At 39.7% G+C, this 22019-nt stretch overlaps 1 protein-coding gene across 1 annotated transcript in view; it reads left to right on the top strand.

The window, feature by feature from the left end:
- Positions 1 to 22019, top strand: part of COL24A1 (collagen type XXIV alpha 1 chain) — a 163094-nt gene that overhangs the window by 85865 nt on the left and 55210 nt on the right. The window contains exons 25-28 of the mRNA XM_081193937.1: positions 14608 to 14661; positions 17255 to 17308; positions 18079 to 18132; positions 20609 to 20662. Coding sequence (XP_081050063.1) covers positions 14608 to 14661; positions 17255 to 17308; positions 18079 to 18132; positions 20609 to 20662 — 216 coding nt within the window. The remainder of the gene's footprint in view (positions 1 to 14607; positions 14662 to 17254; positions 17309 to 18078; positions 18133 to 20608; positions 20663 to 22019) is intronic.

Here is a 22019-nt window from a genome sequence, read left to right as displayed (position 1 = left end):
ACAGTGGCCAAAAGCATTTGTTTTGGGGCACCATGTGAGATCACGGCCCTGAAAAAGTGCTGGGGGATTTTGGCCAGAAATTGTGCAAGAGCACGGCGCCCAAAATGGCTGCCATGCTCTCGCAATAAAAAATGGAATCAGGACAGCTGAGGCATGTGTGATTCATGTGCATGAACTGATTGGCAGCTGTCTCCCAGGTGCTGATGACAAGATTAATCTTGCTAAAATTTGAGAATTTTTCAACAGAATTGAATGTGAAAGTAGAACTAAATGAATTGTTTAGTTGACTCTTAAATGTTTGTGCTCTCCTACAAGAGACAAAATAATAGTCATCCCCTCAGGAACACATAGACACTAATACAGAATATTGGAACAGCAGTCTGGAGGATGAAATACAAAGAGAGAGGGATAACTCACTTTAAAATAGAATCCCTGGTTATTTGCTTCCAAACCACAGATATATTTGTGTAACCTTTGGCCCTACTTGCAAATAAGTATTATGTACAGAAACGGCCTTAATTCCCTCTAAAAATATTAACAATATTGTATACAATGTATGTCAAATGTATTGTTTGTTTGGTTTCTTTTCATGAAACAAAGCTGTATTTACACAATCAAATATATAACCAGACATATATTTATTGTAAAAACTCATCTTGCAACTTTACTTCATTCGAAATGATCAAATAAATAAACAGCACATTTGGCCTATATGGTGCAGTAGCCAAAAAAGAAAAATGCTTTTAAAAAACAAAAGTAGGAGTAGTAGACTATGGTGAGTTGTGTACATAGCACTTAATTGTAAATTTGGACCAAATGTTGCAATTACTGAATTTAAGGAATATTTTTTGAGGTAGATGATAACATAGAATAGTAATGGAAAGAACTTTTTGGCTTTGGTTCAGTATTATCATGAGTGCATAAACTTGACGAATCCATGGACCTGAACAACTGAGCCTCCTCATTCTGTTTACAGCCCTCCTGGCCAAATTCTGTACCAGGTGCAGCTTCCAGACCAAGGGTAGACTGAAATAGTATATATGGATTTTGAAATACTTTCTTGGTTTTTATAAGTGATGCATGCATGAATGTGGATGGTATCTATAGTCCCATTGATAATTGGAGATTATTAGGTCATAATTTTCCCACAGTCTGAACATTTTTATCCCACATTCATGTATTGTTGGAAACACAGAGTTCCAAACTTCCCTCCTCTTTATGAAGAAAATACCGCTGCTGGTGGTACCATACTTAATAATAATAATAATAATAATAATATGTTGTTGTTGTTGTTGTTGTTGTTGTTGTTGTTGTTGTTAATAATAATAATAATAATATGTTGTTGTTGTTGTTGTTGTTGTTGTTGTTGTTGTTGTTGTTGTTGTTGTTGTTGTTATTTCTACCCTGCCCATCTGGATGGATTTCCCCAGCCACTCTGGGCAGCTTCCAGCAGAAGGTTAAAAATACATTAAAACATCAGTCATTAAAAACTTCCCTAAACAGGGCTGCCTTCAGATGACTTCTAAATGTCATATAGTTGTCTATTTCTTTGACATTTGATGGGAGGGTGCTCCATAGGGTGGGCGCCACTACCAAGAAGGGCCTCTGCCCGGTTCCCTGTAACTTTGCTTCTTGCAGTGATGGAACTGCCAGAAGGCCCTCTGCGCTGGACCTCAGAGTCCAGGTTGGACGATGGGGTGGAGACGCTCCTTCAGGTATACAGGAATAGTTATACATTTGATTAGAAGATAAATGTATTTAATGCTCCTTATTTGGATTTATGAGTATGAGCAATACTCACAAAAGTGATAAAAACTTGATAACAATCTCAATCAGTTTATTACGGTCATAGACCAGTTTAAATCTGATAACAGTTTTGCTTGTTAAATTATATCTGAGTTCTAGATAGTCCATTGGTTTTTTTTTATACTAATTTTTATTGAATTTTTCCTTTTACAAATTCACCATCTCAAACAGTATTCACAAATTTCAACTTTTTGGACTTCCACCAGCTTCTCCACCAGTCATCCATATTTTCTATTTTTACGCATTCTCTGTATTTAATATTGCCATTTAATATTATCCTTTCCATTCTATTTCTTTTTTACAATACATCTTTAACTTTTACAAAGTCTCTTTAAATCCCACTAGCGTTGTCTGTTTGTCACATATGCTTTTCAGATAATCTGTAAACTTTCCCCAGTCCTCGATGAACTTGTGATCCCGTTGATATCTGATCTTCCCAGTCAATTTGTCCAATTCTGCATAATCCATAAGTTTCATTCTCCACTCTTCAAGGGTCAGCAACTCCTCTTGTTTCCATTTTTGGGCCATTAATATTCTTGCCACTGTTACTGTGTGTGAAAAAGTTTGTAGTCCCTTCTGTCTATCTCTCTTCCTATTATTCCTAACAAAAAGGCTTCTGGTTTCTTTACAAATGTATATTTAAACTTCTTCTTCAACTCATTGTATATCATTTCCCAGAAACCCTTTACCTTCTTACATTCCCACCACATATGGAAAAACGATCCTTCTTTTTCTTTACATTTCCAACACTTATTACATGTTTTAAACATTTTTGCTAACTTAACCAGTGTAATATACCATCTATATACCATTTTCATAATATTCTCCTTTAACGCCGTACATGCAGTAAATTTCATATTTTCATTCCATACTTTTTCCCAGTCAGCCAATTGTATATAATAACCAAAGTCTCTGGCCCAATGTATCATGACCGACTTTACCTCCTCATCCATCGTTTGCCATTCCAACAACATTTTATACATTTTTGACATTATCTTATAATCATTATTTATTATCTCTGTTTGAAATTTCGATTCTTTTTCTGTATATCCACTCTCTTTAAAGTCCTTTTTAAACATTTCATTTACCTGAAAATAATGCAACCAATCAAACACATGTTCTTTTACTTGTTCATATGGCTTCATTTTACATTTCCCCCCTTCTTTAATTATTAAATCTCCATAGGTAATCCAATTCCCTCTCATATTAATTTTCTTTATACTCATAACCTCTAATGGAGACAACCAGTGTAGAACTTTGGGTTCTAATATATTTTTATACCTGTTATGGAACTCCTGAAGATATGATTCTCAAAGCCCTTGTGACTTTTCTTCTTCTCCAACCATAAATACGCGTGCCATCCAAATCTGTTATCAAATCCTTCTAAATCTAAGAGTTTATTGTTTTTTAATTTTATCCATTCCTTTAACCAACAGAGACAAGACGCTTCATAGTATAATTTCAGATCTGGCAGGGCAAAGCCTCCTCTTTCCTTCGCATCTGTTAATAACTTAAATTGTATTCTTGGCTTTTTACCCTGCCAGATATATCTTGAAATTACTCTTTGCCACTCTTTGAAAGTCGTTGTCCCCTTAATTATAGGAATCATTTGAAACAAAAATAACATCTTTGGAAATACACTCATTTTGATCGTTGAAATTCTACCCCAAAAAGAAAGTTTCATCCTTCCCCAAACTTCCAGGTCTTTTTTGATTCCGTTCCACACTGGTATATAGTTGTTTTGAAATAAATCAATATTTTTTGAAGTTAACCATATTCCCAAATATTTTACCTTCTTTGCCACTTCAATCCCTGTTTCTCATTGCATTGCTTCTATTACACTCTGGTCTAATAGATAGTCCATTGTTGATGACACTTTTTAAACAAGCTATATCCATCTCCCTGGACTTGTTTAGAAGTTCTAGCAGGGATGTGTAGAAACACACATATATGGTAATAAAAGTTCCTGAAGCAATCTAGACAATATGCTCTAAAGCTGTCCAACAATGTCCTCAGTACAGGTGGGGAGAATGATTAGATTGATAGCTCTAATGTCTGGGGTTCCCCCCCCCCCCGTTACTTGTACAATTCTTTGTTATGCAGGATCTCCATGTGCCCTTGGCAAACATCAGTTTATTTATACTCCACATTTCCACAGTGGTGGCTTACAACATACCAAATGAACAATAATGAACAAAAAAAAAACCCCCACACATTAAGAACAATTAGAAATAATCATAATGTCAATGAATACAGAAAATCCACACAGAAACAATGGAAATAAGCTAACCAAATTTAACATCTTAAAACTCAACAAGAGAGAGAACAATAGCCAGATGGGCGGGGTATAAATAGCATCATCATCATCATCATTATTATTATTAACTATTATTATTAACTATTATTATTATTATTATTTCTAAAGGAATAGCATTAAATGTGTGCACAGTTACCTCTCTCTGGTTTTTCCAGAGTGAAAGGGCATCAAGGAAGCTTTATAAAATCTGATGTGCTGAAAATCATGACACTTTTGAAGCAGCAGAGAAAAGTTGTGGAAAATTCTACAGGAATAATGGGAATGCCTTGCTATAATGGGATTTTAACAGGCACAGCTGGCCGTAGTTCTTTCCTGTTTGAAGGGTACCCATGTAAGTTGTGTTTGCCACAGTTATTGCTTACAGTGAGTCTGTAGACACTTCCAAGCAAGCCAGTATCTTGGTTCCTCCCTCCCTTCGTTTTTGTTGTGAGCCTTGGAATGCAACAGGCTTTTTTTATATAAGGGGAAGCTAATTTGTTTAAGATCCTTATTAGATCCATGACTTTGACAGAATAGAATTTAAAACCTGAAGTGGAATTCTGCAGCTTTCCCTGGCTGGTAAGATTAGCCACCTCTTACAGAATCAGCAGATCCCTTTAGACAGCATTTGATTAATTTAATGAGAACTAAAGGAGTTCAGCCAGAGCAGATTTACAATGCTGATGAGACAAAGTGTTTTTTGGGTTGGTTTTTTTTTTTTTTTGAAAGCGATGCCAAGAAAAACATTGGCTTCAGCTACTGAGAAAATTGCCCCTGGATTAGAGGGAGAAAAGTCTCAACTGTGCTGGCATGCACAGTTGAGTTTCAGATTTTTAAATTACTAGCTGGCAGAACTTTGAAACCACATTGTATTACGCACAGACGCATGTAACCTGTCTTGTCCATCGCTGAGCATAATCCACTGCATGAATGGGTTTAGACGTTTGAAAAAGATGATTGAAAGATGACATTCTTTCACACATGAAAACTAATGTGACCTACAAAAGCGTTATGTTTCTTGGATGCCATTATTACTTGGAAACATAACTCATTGCCAAGGGGCAGAGGAAACACCCTCTGAATATTTGATTTATATGGATGTGGGTTCCTCGTAGAGAAGGCCAATATAAAATTCAGTCTGTAGACAGTCAGACCAAGATAGAAAATGTCAGCAGCAGACCAAAGGACCATAAACAGTGCCAGAATGTTGAGTTGTTGTCAGAAGGGCAAATAAGAATGTCATGTGAGCATATGAAGCTTCCTATTGGTCTATCCAGCCCAGTACTGCCTATTCTGATTTGCTCTTTCAAGCCTGAAGCAGTGGCCCTTGCTAACCCAGTGAGTTCTTTAAACTGGAGATAAAACCCAGGATCAACCCTGGGATCTTTTGCTTCAAAGCATGTGGTCCAATGTTATAGTATGGGATACCACCAATCAAATGCCTGCAAAACTGTATTTAAATACATATGTCTGTTGGTAGACAGGTATTCATTACAAGTATATGTATTCTGTTCTAGCAACAAACGCACAGAGGGTAACTAAAACAATGTATGGGAGTTCTGCTATAAATGATATGCCTGGTTGAGCTATTACAGGCTCACATTTAAGAAAAAGCATAGCCAATATTTTTTGTATAGACCTGCCTGCTTGGAAGCTTTGCACTTAACTGCCTCGTTGCTAAACTTGTTTTAGGCCTTGAGGATACCTAATTTATCTAGGAGAGGAAATCATAATTGCCTATGCCCAAAATTAAAGGGAAAATTGAAATTGCTTTAAATGATTGAGGACTTGAAGATGCTGAGTAGAACATATTCTTCAAACTTTGTAGAAATGCCTCAGGTTTGGAGATAAGGAGCCAAAAAATAGAAGACAAGGCAATAAATCTGCAATATGATCGCAGAAGAACTGGACTGCTAATGTTTCATTAGCACACAATGTAACTATCTCAGCCAGTTTTCAAAATTAACATCTGTGTTGCAAGAGCTGTGAGTTTGTAGCATCACAAGAGTCATAAGTCTCTGAGCCATGCTTTCCAAGGTAACTCACAACAGGAAAAAAGAATTGTAATGTAACAAAACACATAGGTGCAGTTCAAATGTGCGGCCTTGTGGTTGAGCACATACCCGTCTATTTGCATCATCCGGAGGAGGAGACAGGAAGCATCTGTTTCCTGGTTTAAACTAACCACAGTTTGTTACGTCTGAACCGGGATCTGTGGTTAGTTTAAACTACAGTTTATTCCAACTAGCCAGTGTCACAGACCACAGTGTATCTTGATTTGTTTAAAGAACCAGGTTAAACCCAGAAGCGAATGCTGGTGATGTCTACCAGAGAAATGGGGTGATTGCTTGACCTAAAGCTTGATCCTGTCCATTTGTCATATTTCAGTGTTCCGTCCAAACGACATTACATCAGAAACAGGCCTCAACAAATTAAATTTGCAATTAAAGCAGCAGGAGCAAATCCAATTTAAAACAGAAGGCATTTTTTTAAATTTTTTAAATCTCATTAAATGGCTGGAAAAGCAACTGCATTTTTAGCTGACCTTTAAATGCCATCAAAGAGCATTCTAATGACGCGGACAAGAGAAAGGCGTTCCTCAGACTTGGAACAACTAAGTAGGTCTTGGCTTCATCGTCACCTCACCTCAGAACACCAACAAAGAACGGGGCAAGTTTGGATGAGAACAGGCAGTCCTTCAGGTGCCCTGAGCCCAGGCCGTTTAAGATTTATAGGTAAAAATCAGCACTTTGATCCGTGCCTGAAAAGTAAGTGGTAGTCTGTGATGATTTTTTTCAATACTGAAGGTGGCGGGAGAAACTGGAGGAAATGACACTGAGAGAATTAAGCCTAGAGAGCTATATAATTTCTATGTATTAAGTGCCATGTGTTAATTCCTATGGTTGTTCCAGAAATTCAGCCACTCCTCACTTGGAGTGCCTTTCAGGGCTCCTAAAACACTTCCTTGTGGGAAAGGCAAGCTTTTATGAACTCCCCTGAGCAACTCACAGCCTTATTTGGATCAGAGCAATACCTGGATTAGAGATGGGTGCATTGCTTCCACAAACCCCTTTCTTCTCTCTGCCAGCCCCCAAAGCACCCTTTCCTTCTTTTCCCTTCCTTTAGCTGTTTCCAGGGATTGCGGCAGCAACAGCAGAAAAGGAGACAAAGAAGTTCTTTTTTCCTTCCTCCTCCCAGCTCTCAACTATTGCTACTACCAAACAAGAACAAAGTAAACCAGGAACCCCCACTCTTCCCCCCCCCAAAAAAAAATCTTAGTTGTTTGCGTTTGGGGAGACTTGAACCATCTTTTCATTTGCTTAGGTTGGCTCTGGAACAAAATGAGAATCCCTTCTTGAGAATCCTTGGCTAATCCTATATTATTTCAAATGCACATTTGAAATGTGGGCGCTGCGTGGTTCATCTTGCAAAATGTACTTAACCCAGCGGTGGGTTAATGACACAGGTTTTTACCCTGACTCACGCACCTTTGATTTGCTACCCGGTTAAGATTTCACAAGTCAGAAATGTTAACACAAACATCAACCAGACTCAATTCTTTGGGAACTTTTAGAAGGAAAACACACCTTTATAATCATATTCCCAACGTGAGTGAGTTTCTGCGAATCCTGGTGCTCCTGCCATAACATTCTTAGTACTTCAGCTAAGTGGCAGGAAATTGAGTTTGAAGTATGAAGGTGAGACATCAACCCAAAGACCACACACAAAAATTCCGGCTTGCTAGTCTGATGGAGTGAAGCAGCTCTTACTCTGTGAATTGAGTATGGGTTTGGTTATAACTCAGTGCCAGATGAACTGTGTTCCATCCTGGTTTTGTTAGGTCTGGAAAACTCTACTATCTTAAGATGAAATGCTTGTGGCAAATAGCTACTGTGGCAAATACTACAGAAGTACGACCTGTAGTTTGCTTACTCTCTAGAAATTCTGTATATGACTGCTACCATAATGGGGTTTGTTGGGGTGGGCACTCACATGCATGTGCATTCTTGTGTATTTAAATTTAAAGCAGCCCAATGAGGACTGAGCATGACCAGGAGCCATGAAATGTACCATGGAGTGTTGGAAAAGGAAAAATGGAATGGGGCAACAGCATGAGATGATTGGAATGCCCTACTTGGAGAGAATGGATGACCAGAATAGGACCTGAATAGGAGGAAAGATATACTGCAGTATTTTGTTACAGGCCTCACTAGTCGTTTCATAGGTAGCGATTACAAAAGACTTCAGCTCTTCTTTTGAAAACAATAGGCTGGACAACAGATAAGGAGACTCAAATTATATCCAAATAGTACTGTACTACTGTGAGTTTTTATCCATATAGGAAAATCATGGTACATACTACCAATCACCTGTGAAACATCAGTTTCAACAACAATAACAACAACAGCAACAAATTAAAGATCCTATAAACGAACAGTTGTTCCTGATTCATTGATTCCATCTGGAATGATGAAATGCACTAGTCTCTCCAGAATAGTTGTGTGTTGCAATTCTTCAAATTTGATAGATCTCCTTTTATAGGAAAATTACATCTTGTGCTTCAGTATACAGAACAAGCTGTCTGAAATACTTGTATAACTCCGCTGCCTCAAGGAAATCTGTGTTTCTTTTTCTTTTACCAAAAAAAGGAAAAGAAAAGAAAAGTTATCAGGGTTCTGTTACATATGTCCTTAATTCCATGCTAGTCGTTTACTCTGGAATTACCATCTGTTCACTTAATTTTTTGCAGAGGATCCATGTAATGTCAAATTGTTGCAGTCTGGTGTTTCATGTGTTGTCCTCTCCCCCCCTCCAGGCCTGGTGTGTGATGATCCCCACCCCTCCCCATGTTTTTGCAATAAAACACTGTCCAGTGTGGACACGCAAAGTACTATCAAGGCTTTTCGTGGCCCCTGTGTGTTTAATTAAAGTTTCTTACTTGCAGATCCCATCCATTTAATTGTTTCCTGTTGATAATGTTTCGTCTTAATTGTATGCCGCCTTTACAACAAGAAGAATAGTGATACATCTTACTTGGGGGATTAGTGATTAATAGCTTTACTTGATATATAATAATTTCGTTATTTATATCCCACTCATCTGGCTGGGTTTCCCTAGCCACTCTGAGCGGCTTACAACATACAGTGGTACCTCGCAAGACAAATGCCTCGCAAGACGAAAAACGCGCAAGACGAAAGAGTTTTCCATTTTTTTAGTCGTTCCGCAAGACGAATTTCCCTATGGGCTTGCTTCGCAAGATGAAACGTCTTGCGAGTTTGTTTCCTTTTTCTTAAAGCCGCTAAGCCGTTAATAGCCGCTAAGCCGCTAATAGCCGCTAAGCTGCTAATAGCCGTGCTTCGCAAGACGAAAAAACCGCAAGACGAAGAGACTCGCGGAATGGATTAATTTCGTCTTTCGAGGCACCACTGTATCTAAAAACATTATAAAAACATCAATCCTTAAAAACTTCCCAAAACAGGGCTGTTTAGCCCTGATAGCCCCATCATTACTTTCTATTCATGCTGCGGGGTAATGGAAGGGTTTACCTTCTCATATATATATTTTTCTTTTTTATATAGTGAAACATTGACATAAAAATGGAAAGAAAACCAATAATTAAAGCTCCTCACCCTTGCAGGAGCAGAAACCAACAATGGTGCCATTAGCAGGCTGATGATTAGTAATCCCCAGCTGTAATAAACATAAATAAGGAAGGAAAAAGCTGAATCGGGAAAGTATGAATTGACTTTGTGAAGGACCTTTGCCCAACAAGCTGTGATTGTAAATAAGCATTATAGAAAAATGTTGGCCACAGGGAAGGGCATTTCGGGGGACCATGGCGGTTCTCTCTCTGGCTGTATGGACTCCCTTGTTTAATTCCACTTCCAGCTAGTTACAGAAAAGTAATGCCTCAGCAACGCTAAGACTTGTTTGGATGCAACATTAGCATAGCAAGATGATGCAACTGAAACACAGGATTTATTAATTTGGGGATGAAATAGCTAACTACCAGTATGGCTTTCCACCAAAGAGGCAACACTGTCCATCTGCTAGTTCCTAACTCTTCCTATTTTTAGTGCTCCACCCCTGAATTTGAGGTATTTTGTGCCTGTAGGCATTTTCTTCCATTGCTAATCTGTTGGAAGCAACCGTATGTGAAAATTGCACTTTTCTAAACATATCATGCCAGAAAGGAAGGCACAAACTTCAGCCAATGAAGCAGCTTTCTCAAATGAGAAGTGTGCATAGCAGTAGTGGGGAAATGATAAGATAAATGTAGATGAGGTGATTGTTTTGAGCATCCCTTCAGAAACCTGGTTGGAGGTACAGGAAGAAGTAAAGTGTATATAAATATATGTGATAAGTACCTGCTTGTGCAGGGAATTCATGGAGCTACCTAGTTATAATCTTCTTTCTAAAAGGGTCTACTGAAGGATGATTATCATTGCTATTACATGCTCAAGTGTCGTCCCCCCCAACACTAAGCACATCATGTTTCCAATTATTTTACTGTAGTCCAACTTTTTAACACACAGCAGATGCCCTGGCAGAAGCTTTGCCTGCCTTAAGCATGTGTTAGATGTGGGATCTACCCTATGATTAATTTTCCAGAAGAACGCATGTGTCAAGGAGGCTTCCAAAAAGTCATCTTTGCCGTTAGAGAGAGACAAACAGAAACCACGGCACAATATTTTCTGTAGTTGTTTTAAAAGCGCATTCAACTTCAGTTTGAGATTGCCATTCGTTTTCGTTTGCATGTACAGTGGTACCTCAGGTTACAGACGCTTCAGGTTACAGACTCCACTAACCCAGAAATAGTACCTCAGGTTAAGAACTTGGCTTCAGGATGAGAACAGAAATCGTCATCCAGCGGCGCGGCGGCAGCAGGAGGCCCCATTAGCTAAAGTGGTGCCTCAGGTTATGAACAGTTTCAGGTTAAGAATGGACCTCCAGAACAAATTAAGTTCTTAACCCAAGGTACCACTGTATGCTGTTTAGTGTATTGATGGTGTGACATTTTCTTTAGTACGATATCACACAGAAAATCAGTTGTTTCAGGAGACAGTGACTTTACCAGCATCCAGTAGCTTCTGGTTTTCATCCTGTGCTTAAATTGTGATAGCCTTTGGGAGTGCTGAAATGATCCCTTTTATCTTTAGGTAGCCCATTGTTTCTGACTCAGATGCTGGCTTGTATATTTTTGTGTTCAAACCCTACAGTTTTGCCTTTTTGTGCTTGTTACTTCTCAGCTTTGTTCCTGGCTCTATGATCCGTCTGTGCTCCAGTCTTGATTCTATTAAAAAGCCTAATTTCTAGCTTCAAACCTACCTGATCTGAATCTCTGCTTGTCCTGGACGGGGTTTCATTAGGGTATTTTGTCAATTGCCTTTTAATTACACATTTTCTGGATACATTTCAGCCTGAACTTTTTAATTCCTTTTCACCCCCTAGTTTAATTTATAGCTTGTCACTTGCCCTGGGGGCTGGACCATGCCAGTCAGTCTTTGGCACTCATGGGCCTTGGGAATATTTTTTTAAGCAGAGGAAAACAACTTGGCTTTTAGCCTTTATAAATATAGAGTGCATAATGCAGTACCAATCTCCAACTTCTCCACTATGGAAGAAAAAAAAACCCCTCACCCTCTAATTAAAATGTTCTCAGGAAAACATCTGAGAATAGCACTTTATAGAAGTCCAGATAATGAATAAAAAGATTAGGCTTGCTGCGCGTGTTAAGATGGATGTGAAAAGATACCCCAATTGGTTTTGTGATGTCTATTAAATGGGCATTAAATGTGCTGAGGCAGGATGGTGCTGCAGGCGTTTATGCCTCCCTGGTTGCCAGGACATGTGTGCAACCAATGCCTTTTCAGCCTGCAAGGCACACCCCCTCCACCCACCAGAAGAGGCCATTCATTGGCCAATTTGAAATGCAGCAGCCGGTGGGAACTCAACGCTAGCTACCTAGGTGGCCAATGAGAATTCCCCCTCTGGCCGCCTGGCCATGTGCGTTCCTTTCTCACTGCCCGGGGATGGCGACTGAGCTCGAGGGTCCGCAACAACTGCCCACCCGGAGGAAGGGATAAGTGTCCATTATGTGCCTTTGATGATAAGCAGGCAGTTGACTGGTTCACCACATGCACAGCCTGGCTGTGAGCAAGGAGAATCTGTGGTTACCCCCTTCTCCATCCATGGAAATGCCATTTGCCTTCCTGCTACAGCAGTGCCTATTTATCTACTTGGGCTGGCTAGGTTGGCAGAAGCTGGGACAGAGCAACGGGAGCTCACCCTGTCGCGCTGACTTGAACCACCAACCTTCCAATCAGCAAGCCCAAGAGACTCAGTGGTTTAGACCACAGTGTCACCTGCTCCCGATAAATATATATCCCAATATATTGGCACCCTGATAATAAAAATCAGTGCCACTACCAACAAAGCTGTGTGTTTTCCATGATTCTGAGATCACCCAAGCATGGTCTTTGACTCCCCAAAATTTCTAATTAGTGAAACTAGAAGATACTTGACTTCCCAAATGCCATACATAGCTAATCTCAAATACCAAAACAGCGAAGGGCTTTCACCTTGGCCCGTTGTCAGGCCCTCCCTTCAGCAATTCAGGAAGGCCGTTATAGGAAGATACCATACGAGGAGAGGAAAGCCCATGTGGCTCTGGGCAGCAGGAAACAATGGAACATGCCCTTCTTCATTGCCAGTCTTATATAGACATTCGAGCCAGGTTTATGCAGCCCATCCTATAAAAATTCCCAGGGCATTCAGAACAACACAACATCTCCCTATTATTGCAGGACGAAAGCCCAGAAGTCACATATTCCGTTGCCAGATTCTGTGCTGCCATGATAGATACTTGTTGAAGGATGGTCTATGCTACAAATCAGTCCTAAAATGAAGGCCCATATTGTTAGATCTGTATCATTGAAGCCCCACCCCATATAGCTGTTTTAACTGGTCTTTTTAATTCTTCTTATTGCCTGGGGAATCATAGTTTGATGGCCAGTGCTTCAATAGTTTGATACTGATGAATCAATAAAGCTAATTTGATATGAGGTGAAATTGGTTTGTTCCTATTTTCCAATATACAGAGCCAAAAGCCAAGTTATGAGTTTTTAAAAATTAAATATCAGCGGTGCTATTTTTCCAGAAAAAGAGGTGCCGGAACTCACCATGAATGCCTCCCTTTTTCTCTTATCGTGGCAATGGTGCCCATCTGAGAGGTGCGAGAACTGAGTTCCAGTGAGTTCTGGGTGGAAAAAAGCCCTGCATATCAGTCTGCTACATTGCACTTCTAATACCTTGTTTTAATCTTTTGAAGATTGTCAGCTTCTGTTAGCGGTATTTGTGATCCCGGGCTCTTAACGCTGTTTCATCAAACACCAATTTTAGAAGCTCTTAGAAAGACTGGATGTTTCCAATAATACTTGCTTTACAATTACAGCATCTTGAGTCTCCTAAAGTTTGTGTACTGCTATTGTTTGAAGTCTCGAAGGTATTTTCCCAGGGAGGAAAATCTTGCAGCTGAGAGCCATTTATACACAGAAACACATCTGTATCGCAACTACCCTTTATTCTTGGATGAGACTCCCAGTGCCTAAGCAAGAAGCTTCAGAACTTGCACTCTTTTTTTGCTCTTGTCCTTTCCTTCTGCTCCAGAATACTTATTTGGCAGTTGCTAAACTTCTTCTGTAGAAATATAGCATGCAAACAGTTTATGGGGCAGGCAGAAAGCTCTGTGCTTTCGTTAGCCAAATTAGTCTTGGGTGAGGCTTATAAATAGTTACTTGTGGTTCATAAGGATTGCCTTAAAGGCACCATGCAAATAAGCTTTTTGTAATCTTGAGAGTTTTAGACATCTGTATTCTCCCCTTCCAAAGTCTTGAGGCACCTTCCAACAAAATAAACAATAATACAATAATAAGAAAGCACAGTTTAAGGTAGTAAACAGTCTTCACTCACCAAGCTGAATAATTGTCCAGACTGATTGGAGTTATTAGTTATATTAATATAGTGTTGGCAGCCCTAAGTTCCCCACTACTAGGCCAGAAAATCGGATAACGTGTGACAGTTCGGCAAAATGAATTTGGACTAAGCTCCCCCCACCCCCCACAGGGAACACTAATGAGTTCCATGAGCTCGTTTAAAATAAAGATTGGACCCATTCATTGTAGCGTCATTCCAGTGACACAGTTGTGATGAATTTATGGTAGCTTGACTGGGGCTAGGATTAAAGTGATATTAAAACAGCTTTGCCATTAGGATTCATGCTCTTCCAATATTAATCTCAAAGTTGAAATGTATACGGATGAAATCACTAGAAGACATGAGAAAATAATAATTAGCTCCCACTAAACCCCAGTGGACCAAACTGTATCTTTGGGTGTAGGGAAAAGCACTTACATTGATGATTCTGGTAACACCATTAGCATGAGTTGATGCTCAAATATGAAGATACGAAATTAGAAACCCATCTACTTTTGTTTTCCCTGTAGGGTCCCATCGGCTTACCTGGTGAAACTGGATCATCCGGAGGACCCGGCGAGAAGGTGTATAATGAGATGCTAGTACTGATAATGTAATAATCACTCTGGCACACGTAATGTTCCAAATACAGTAAAATTGCAAAAGCTGCATGTGAGGGTTTTGATCTTGGTTAATCTTGCCAAACTTGACAAGATGATGAAGACCTGTGCTTGGACCTCCCACCTCTTTATCTTTTTCTCTAAAATCAGCTGCTGCCTCCTTCCAGTATGGAGAATAGGAGTTGCCCTTGTGCCATTTCCCCAATTATAAAGAACCTTTCCCCTGGAGCAGGGGAAAGGTTTCTTGTTAGGGGAAGCTTACATTTATTTGAAAGATTTCCTTAATGGGGTAAATAGCACCTTTGAGAGTTGACTTTCATCAAAAATGTGTAGGAGGGAGGGCGGGTTTTGGAGGGCATTGTCCAATGCCCGTGTGACTCCAATTGAGATTAAAAGGCTACAGCAGCTGCTTTCTGCTAACAATTGAAAAATGGAAATCTGCACCCTTGATCTTTGCTGTCTTGTCAAGTTTGGTCCTAAGTTACAAACTACACACCTTTCGAACATGCACACATATTAGTGGTGCTTGCCTATTGTGTCTGTTGAATTGTAAATTCATTATTATTATTATTATTATTATTATTATTATTATTATTATATTTTATTAAAGATTTTTCTTTGGTTACAAGAGTACATACATCATCTCAATTTTCATAAATTCTTTTCGGTAGAACAGTCATACTCAATGTGAGACTTTAATGTTGTATACAGTATAAGGTTGGGGGAGAAGAGAACTGCATGGAAATCAAAGACTGGCAAAGCAAGAAGTTTTATTCAAGAGCATTCGGAATGTCTGGGAGATTAATAGCCTTATCTAATTTTAGAATACACAGTAGGGTTAACTTACATTTCCAAATGTCCTTATTACTACAGCCCTTTAATGTTCTGAAGAATTCTCCATTATTCCTTTTCTTAAAATTGAAAACAGGAAACTATTATTTAAATGGATGTCAGGTTTCATTATGCTAGAAACCTAAATATTTTTCAGTGTGATCTAGCATATTTGTTATTTCTACCCTGAAGGGAAAAATTATTTCAGCCAGTTTAATGTCAGGAATTCAAAAGGAAATTCTAGAGAAAGAGAGGGATTCAGCATAGCGCTTAGTCGGCAATGTATGCAGGAAACGAGGTTTGCTCACGCATTGGGGCTGACCCCTATCTCTCCTCCCACCACTCACCCCCTAAATCAGAGCAGATTTGGGAGGAAGAGCGGGGGGGGGGGGAGTCCTGTTGCGCAAGTGGACCTTGATTTGTGCACACAACAACGTAGTGGCATCCCACCCCAAAAATTTATTCTATGATGGTATTGTATCTGACATGAAAAATGTGAAAAGTCACTTTCGTTATACGTTAACATCAAAGTAAAATAACTGAAAAATAAACTTATTTCCTCTGTTCAGGATATAACTAAGAGATGGATTTTAATAATGCCAAGCAGTATGACACAGTAATTGCAATTGGTTGCTACTTAAGGATAAACTGACAAGTTTATTTTCAGATAAAATGAAAGTTTTGAATCAAGAGAATAAAGTATTGGGGTAATTAATCGGTTTTCAAATGCAATGAAACCCTTAAGAGGCACTTATCATTATCACACCATTTGCTTATTTCTCTGTAACATATCATTTTACATAGAGTGCTGAAATATTTTTCGCATAAAACCATTTTACACTCATGAAAGTAATATTGTAAGGTGTAGTTTAATAGTGTAACACTTTTTTTTGGTCTATTGTTGATAATTGTGCTATTTTAATACACATTCCATTAGGGCTACACAAAGTGTTTGTATGCCAATGTTGTTGTTGTTGGTATTTAGATTGGTGCACCACCCTATACCTGTAGATCTCACAATGTTTCACAACATAAGAGTTTTTCAGTACTTGGGGGCAGTGGTCAGCCAGAAGTATGAAACCATTCCCAAAGACTGAGAGCAGGGTCAGAGGTTTGTTTCCAAGGCAGGAAAATCAGATGATGCAAGTTTATAGTACTTTACTAACCATCCAAGGGCTGTGTTTTTAATTTTGTTTCCCCCCCCCCCTTAACTTCTAAATTAAAATTATTGGTTCGGCAGCAGAGTACACAGCAACAGAGCTGCAGTGCCCTTGGGAAATAGACCTACTAATGATCTGGGAACAATGATACATAATAATACGGCAAAAGAAAAGAGAAAAGCAGTAGCAGGAAGAGAACTTCCGCTAGCCGCAAGACCATGCAGCAATAAAGATGTCCCCTCATAGTGGCATTTTTCTTCCAGCCAACAAGCAGGTGGTTCTTTCTTCCAACCAGTTTTCTGAGCCACACAGGAACCAACTCAGGAATATGTTGACAAACCGAACGCTTCAGCTTCAGGACCTATAACTTTTCGTAAGCAAAATTTTCCAGAAAACTAGCAGGAGTCCAACAACATCTGGAGGACCATATGTTCTCCACCCTGGCAGAAGAATTATATGGCCAGGCCCCATTCTCCCACAACTAACCTTGTATTTTCTCACAGAGAAAGAAAAATGCAATGACAACCTATCAGAAAGTTTCATTTTTGTTGTTCTTTACCTTTTAGGGAGAGAGGGGTAGTCCGGGCCCAATGGGCCCTCCTGGGGAAAAAGGTATCATGGTAAGTAATTAATGGGAAGCAACTTTATATGCATATTTATTTTATGTTTTTAATGGCATGAACAGTGAGAAACCTAGTACTTAGAAACTTAACTGGAAATTTTCTGCTTTGGAAAGAACTCTTGCAAGAAAAAGAAGGAAAAGCAGTGTTAGTTAATCCTTTTTTAAGAAGCATTTTAGGACCAAGTCACATGTTAACTTCAAGGTGTTAAAGTCATGATTGCTTGGAGAGGCATTTGTGTGAAATAGCCTCTACCTAATACAAAATGAGAAGCTGTCATATCAAAGAAAATAGTAGACACATGTATTTTTGTAAAAACAAAACCTGTTGTGGCCTGATTTTTCAAGAAGCAATTTACAACTTGCCACTTTCACTGGGACAGAGTGTGTTTCTGGAGATAATCGACAGGGCAACACATGAAGTCTCAGAAATGATAAATTAGCCAGGCGTATGAATAAAAATCTAAAGTATCTGAAGCTCTGGGAAAGCCAACTCTCCTACTTCAAAAATAAGCATCTGGCCAGAGCAATTGGCAATAATTGTTTCTGATAATAGCCATTCTTCTCCCTCATGTGAACATTCTCATGTGTTTGTGAAGACCCGAAGGTTAAAGCCTTGAGTCTGTTGGGTTTTCCTGACCTGCAGAATGAACATGGTGCTGGTAAGATGCGAGCAGTCGCAGGTGTTGAATTGTGAGCAGTGGGAGAAAACACATGAGAGCATTTCGGTGGCTGCCATTCAACCAGACTAACCATTTCCTTCCATTTCAGGGATATCCAGGTCCTCCAGGTGGCTCTGGGGGTATAGGGCCACAAGGATTGCCTGTAAGTGAAACTTATTTTTGTTTGTTGGGTGCAGTGTATTACACATACAAATCGCCCCACAATTACATATTAACCCTAGCTTTGTTAGTATACTGTGTATCCTTGCAGAAGGCTGATGAAAATTCACCAGCTACGATGTGGGGTGGGATGCAGACACAGTGAGATAAAACCAGCCATACTATTCAACCAAAATTAATAATCAGCAAGTGTCAGTTCAGAAGAAGACATTTAAGCGCATGTTTAACAGAAAGGGCTTTGATTTAATAATAATAATAATAATTAAATAATGGGCTGGGCTCAGGGCGGCTGACACCAGATATGAATGAATTACAATAAAACATAATAGGGGAAGGAAAAAAACATACACACAACAACAAATAAACAGTTAATTAAAATACGGCTTAAAATACAGCTTAAAATTCAGCCTCGTTTTAGTAGTAGCCCACAAATCAAGACCATAAAGGGAGGAAACATCAGATATTCACACAAGCCAGCTATCCATGCTGGCCCTACATGGGCCAGCAAAAAAGCCAAGGGGAATTTTGTATACCAAATCCCATATGAGGGGTCAGAGTGAGTCTAAGCCGAAGGCCGGGTGGAACAGCTCCGTCTTGCAGGCCCTGCGGAAAGATGTCAAATACTGCAGGGCCCTAGTCTCTTGTGACAGAGCATTCCACCACGTCGGGGCCAGTGCTGAAAAGGCCCTGGCCCTAGTTGAAGCCAATCTAACCTTGAGGCTTGGGACCTCCAAAGTGTTGTTATTAGGCCCTCCTTGGGGCATACCAGGAGAGGCGGTCCCATAGGTACGAGGATCCTAAGATACATAGGGCTTTAAAGGTCAAAACCAGCAACTTTAACCTGACCCTGTACTCCACCGGGAGCCAGTACAGCTGGTAAAGCACTGGATGAATGTGATCCCACGGCAAGGACCCTGTAAGGAGCCTCACCGCGGCATTCTGCACCCGCTGGAGTTTCTGGGTCAGCTTCAAGGGCAGCCCTGTGTAGAGCAAGTTACAATAATCAAGCCTGGAGTTGATTGTTGCATGGATCACTGTGGCCAGATCAGGGCGAGAAAGGTAAGGGACCAACTGCTTAATACGGCAGGAATGGAAAAATGCCACCTTTGCTGTGGCTGCAACCTGTGCCTCCATAGAAAGGGAGGCATCAAAGATTACACCCAAACTCTTGACAGAAGGCGCTGGCACTAATTGAGCCCCCGCAAGAGATGGGAGTTGGCCCCCCAACTCCATGTTGTCCCAAACCAGCCAGAGGACCTCTGTCTTCGAAGGATTCAACTTCAAATGGCTCTCACGCAGCCATCCAGCCACAGCTTCCAAGCATCTGGTCAGTGTGTTTGGGGCCAAGTCAGGGTGGCCGTCCATCAATAAATAAAGCTGGGTGTCATCAGCATATTTATCAGCGGGAACAGTGATATTTTATTATTCCCCCTGCGCTTTTCCTCTCAAGCACTGGGGGATGCCCTGGAACAGTGTGAGAGGTTTGTGGGATGGGCTGAAGGGGGAATTGGCCAAAATCACTTCCCCCATTTCTGTTATATGAAAGTTTCATTTGAATTGGAGCTTCTTCCATGAAATGAAGGGCACCATTACATCCAGCCCGACAGATTTTATCCTTTGCCATGATGACCTGATAGTGACTTGGAAATGTATGTACCTGTTAGTAACTCATTTAAAATTATTGACCTTTCAGTCAAGTGGGAACAGCATGACTGATATGTTATTGTATTGTGCTTCTTTAAAAAAATGTTAAAGAAAATTCACAGAACATATTAAAATAATAACAACTTGACTCTCATACAAGAAGTTTTCCATAATCTGCTTGCTCAACCAACATCAACAAATCTTTAGAAGGTGATGGAACGTACATCACTAAAAAGCTGTGTGGTGGATAGATGATTTTCCTTGGGAAATCCGGGGGGGGGGTGTATATTTGTTCAGCCATTTAAAAAAATGGGTAGCTTTACATAAGTCTTAATCTAACCTAGAGAGAACCCTCATATCAGGGCTGCAGTGAGTTTTTTTATAGGAAAGGTTGGAAGAAAATATAATAATAAATGCAGTCTCCTACTCAGTTAACAAGAAATGACTTTGTCCTTAAGTGACCTAAAGGCAATCTAATCAAATTTCTTTTGTTTAGCAATGTGGTTCTTAAGAACCTGCTGCTTACAATGCTATTTGGATAAAGTTATAAACAACATATTAATGTGTTTACATCATCATCACTTCCCATCTAGGAAAAAAATTATATATATAAAATTAATTGGTTAAGCAACTTGGAATAGGCATGGGAGGATTATTGTTTGGTTGGTTGGTTGGTTGGTTGGTTGCCATTGGCTGGTATTGAAGCACTTTGGAATGCACTTATCTATGCTAAAAATTAAATTGTATTCACTAGCTGCCTCAACTGGCCTTCTGAAATTATTAATGTTGAAAATCTTTTTTTTATTTATTTCTAGGGTCCTCCAGGGGCAAGAGGACCTACTGGACTACAGGGCCCCAAAGGTCAAAGAGTGAGTAGTAGGATTTTATTTGTTGTAAGATAGATTTGTAGTCTACAAATATATATATATATGAGATCATCTGAAGATATAGTCAGCTGATCATCTGTCAAGGTAAAGGAGAAGAGCTCTGGAATATGATTCCAGTCCCTACAGCTGTAATTGGTGTTTTGAAAGGAGCTCAGGCCAGTAATCTAGGTAGGATAATCACACTGGATACTCTTGAGTTCTGAATCCACATTTTTTTCTATTACACATAGAATATACTATGCAGGCCAAATCACAGGTGAAGGTCTGTTTCCACATGCAGATTTCCTTCCTGGGTATGGATAAAGGACCGGTAATACAGCTGTGTGAGCTTTTTAAAGAGTATTTAAGTGATTTTAAAGCTTTTATGAGCAAGCCCAAGATAGGTGACACTTCCCTCAAGCTGCCCCGCCCATAGCCGTGTTCCATTAAGCTGCACTCTGCGCATCCAGTTGTCATATGTTCTGAGATTTTGGTGGGCTGCTCAATGGTTAGATGGGCTATCTGGCTTTGAGAAAATGAAAATGCAAGAAGCTGCCTGAACACAGTTTTCCAAAACTAGAAAAAACTGCAAGAAAGAGGAATTGTTCTTTCCCTTATAAAGAATGATATACTAGCATGTTATCTTTATCTTTGCATGTTCATGCTAAGCCATGACTTGGCTTTGCATTACATGCAAACTAGTTAATACTATCCTCCATATGAGAAAGCCGTGGAGAACGGAACTCATGCAGTCGTTGAGAACTTTTGAAAACAGTAGGAATTTGAGTGAGCCGAAAGATTGTACTATCAAATCCAGTTTTGCAATTCATGTCGGAAATGTAGCGGAAAAGCTTACATCTGGATGTTGGTTACTCTGAAGTTAAGTAATCTGAACAGGATCAGAAGGAAATAATTTATTATGTAAGTTTCATTTATTTTACAGTGCTATTGCTTCCAAGTCACCGATACTAGTATAGTGCATTCTAATAAGCTTTTGCACACATAGGAGCTGGTGTTAACATTCAGAACTCTTTTGCCAAACTTTAAGAACCACTTGACCTCATTTAGAAAACAGAAAAGATAGAGAGATGATACAGAGAGGATACTGTTAACCTAATATTCTGTATTTCAATTGTTGTCATCCATGGAACCATGGTTTGCCTGATTTCTGGTTCCCTTAGACCAGGACTCCTTTGCCATCAGCCTGAGCCATCATGGCCAGGAGTCAAGGATGGTGGAAGTTGCAGTCCAGAAACATCTGGAGCACTAGAAATATACCTATTCCTTCTTTAGACCCCTGCTGCCCCACTTGACTTTCAGTATTCTCAATTGCCACCAAGAGTATAAGCTCACAAGTGTT

This window comes from Podarcis bocagei, assembly GCF_964188305.1.
Source record: "Podarcis bocagei genome assembly, chromosome: 5".
In the NCBI taxonomy this organism is placed as follows: Eukaryota; Metazoa; Chordata; class Lepidosauria; order Squamata; family Lacertidae; genus Podarcis; species Podarcis bocagei.
Note: the sequence above shows the minus strand (reverse complement) of the source record. Positions and strands in the feature narration are given on the sequence as shown.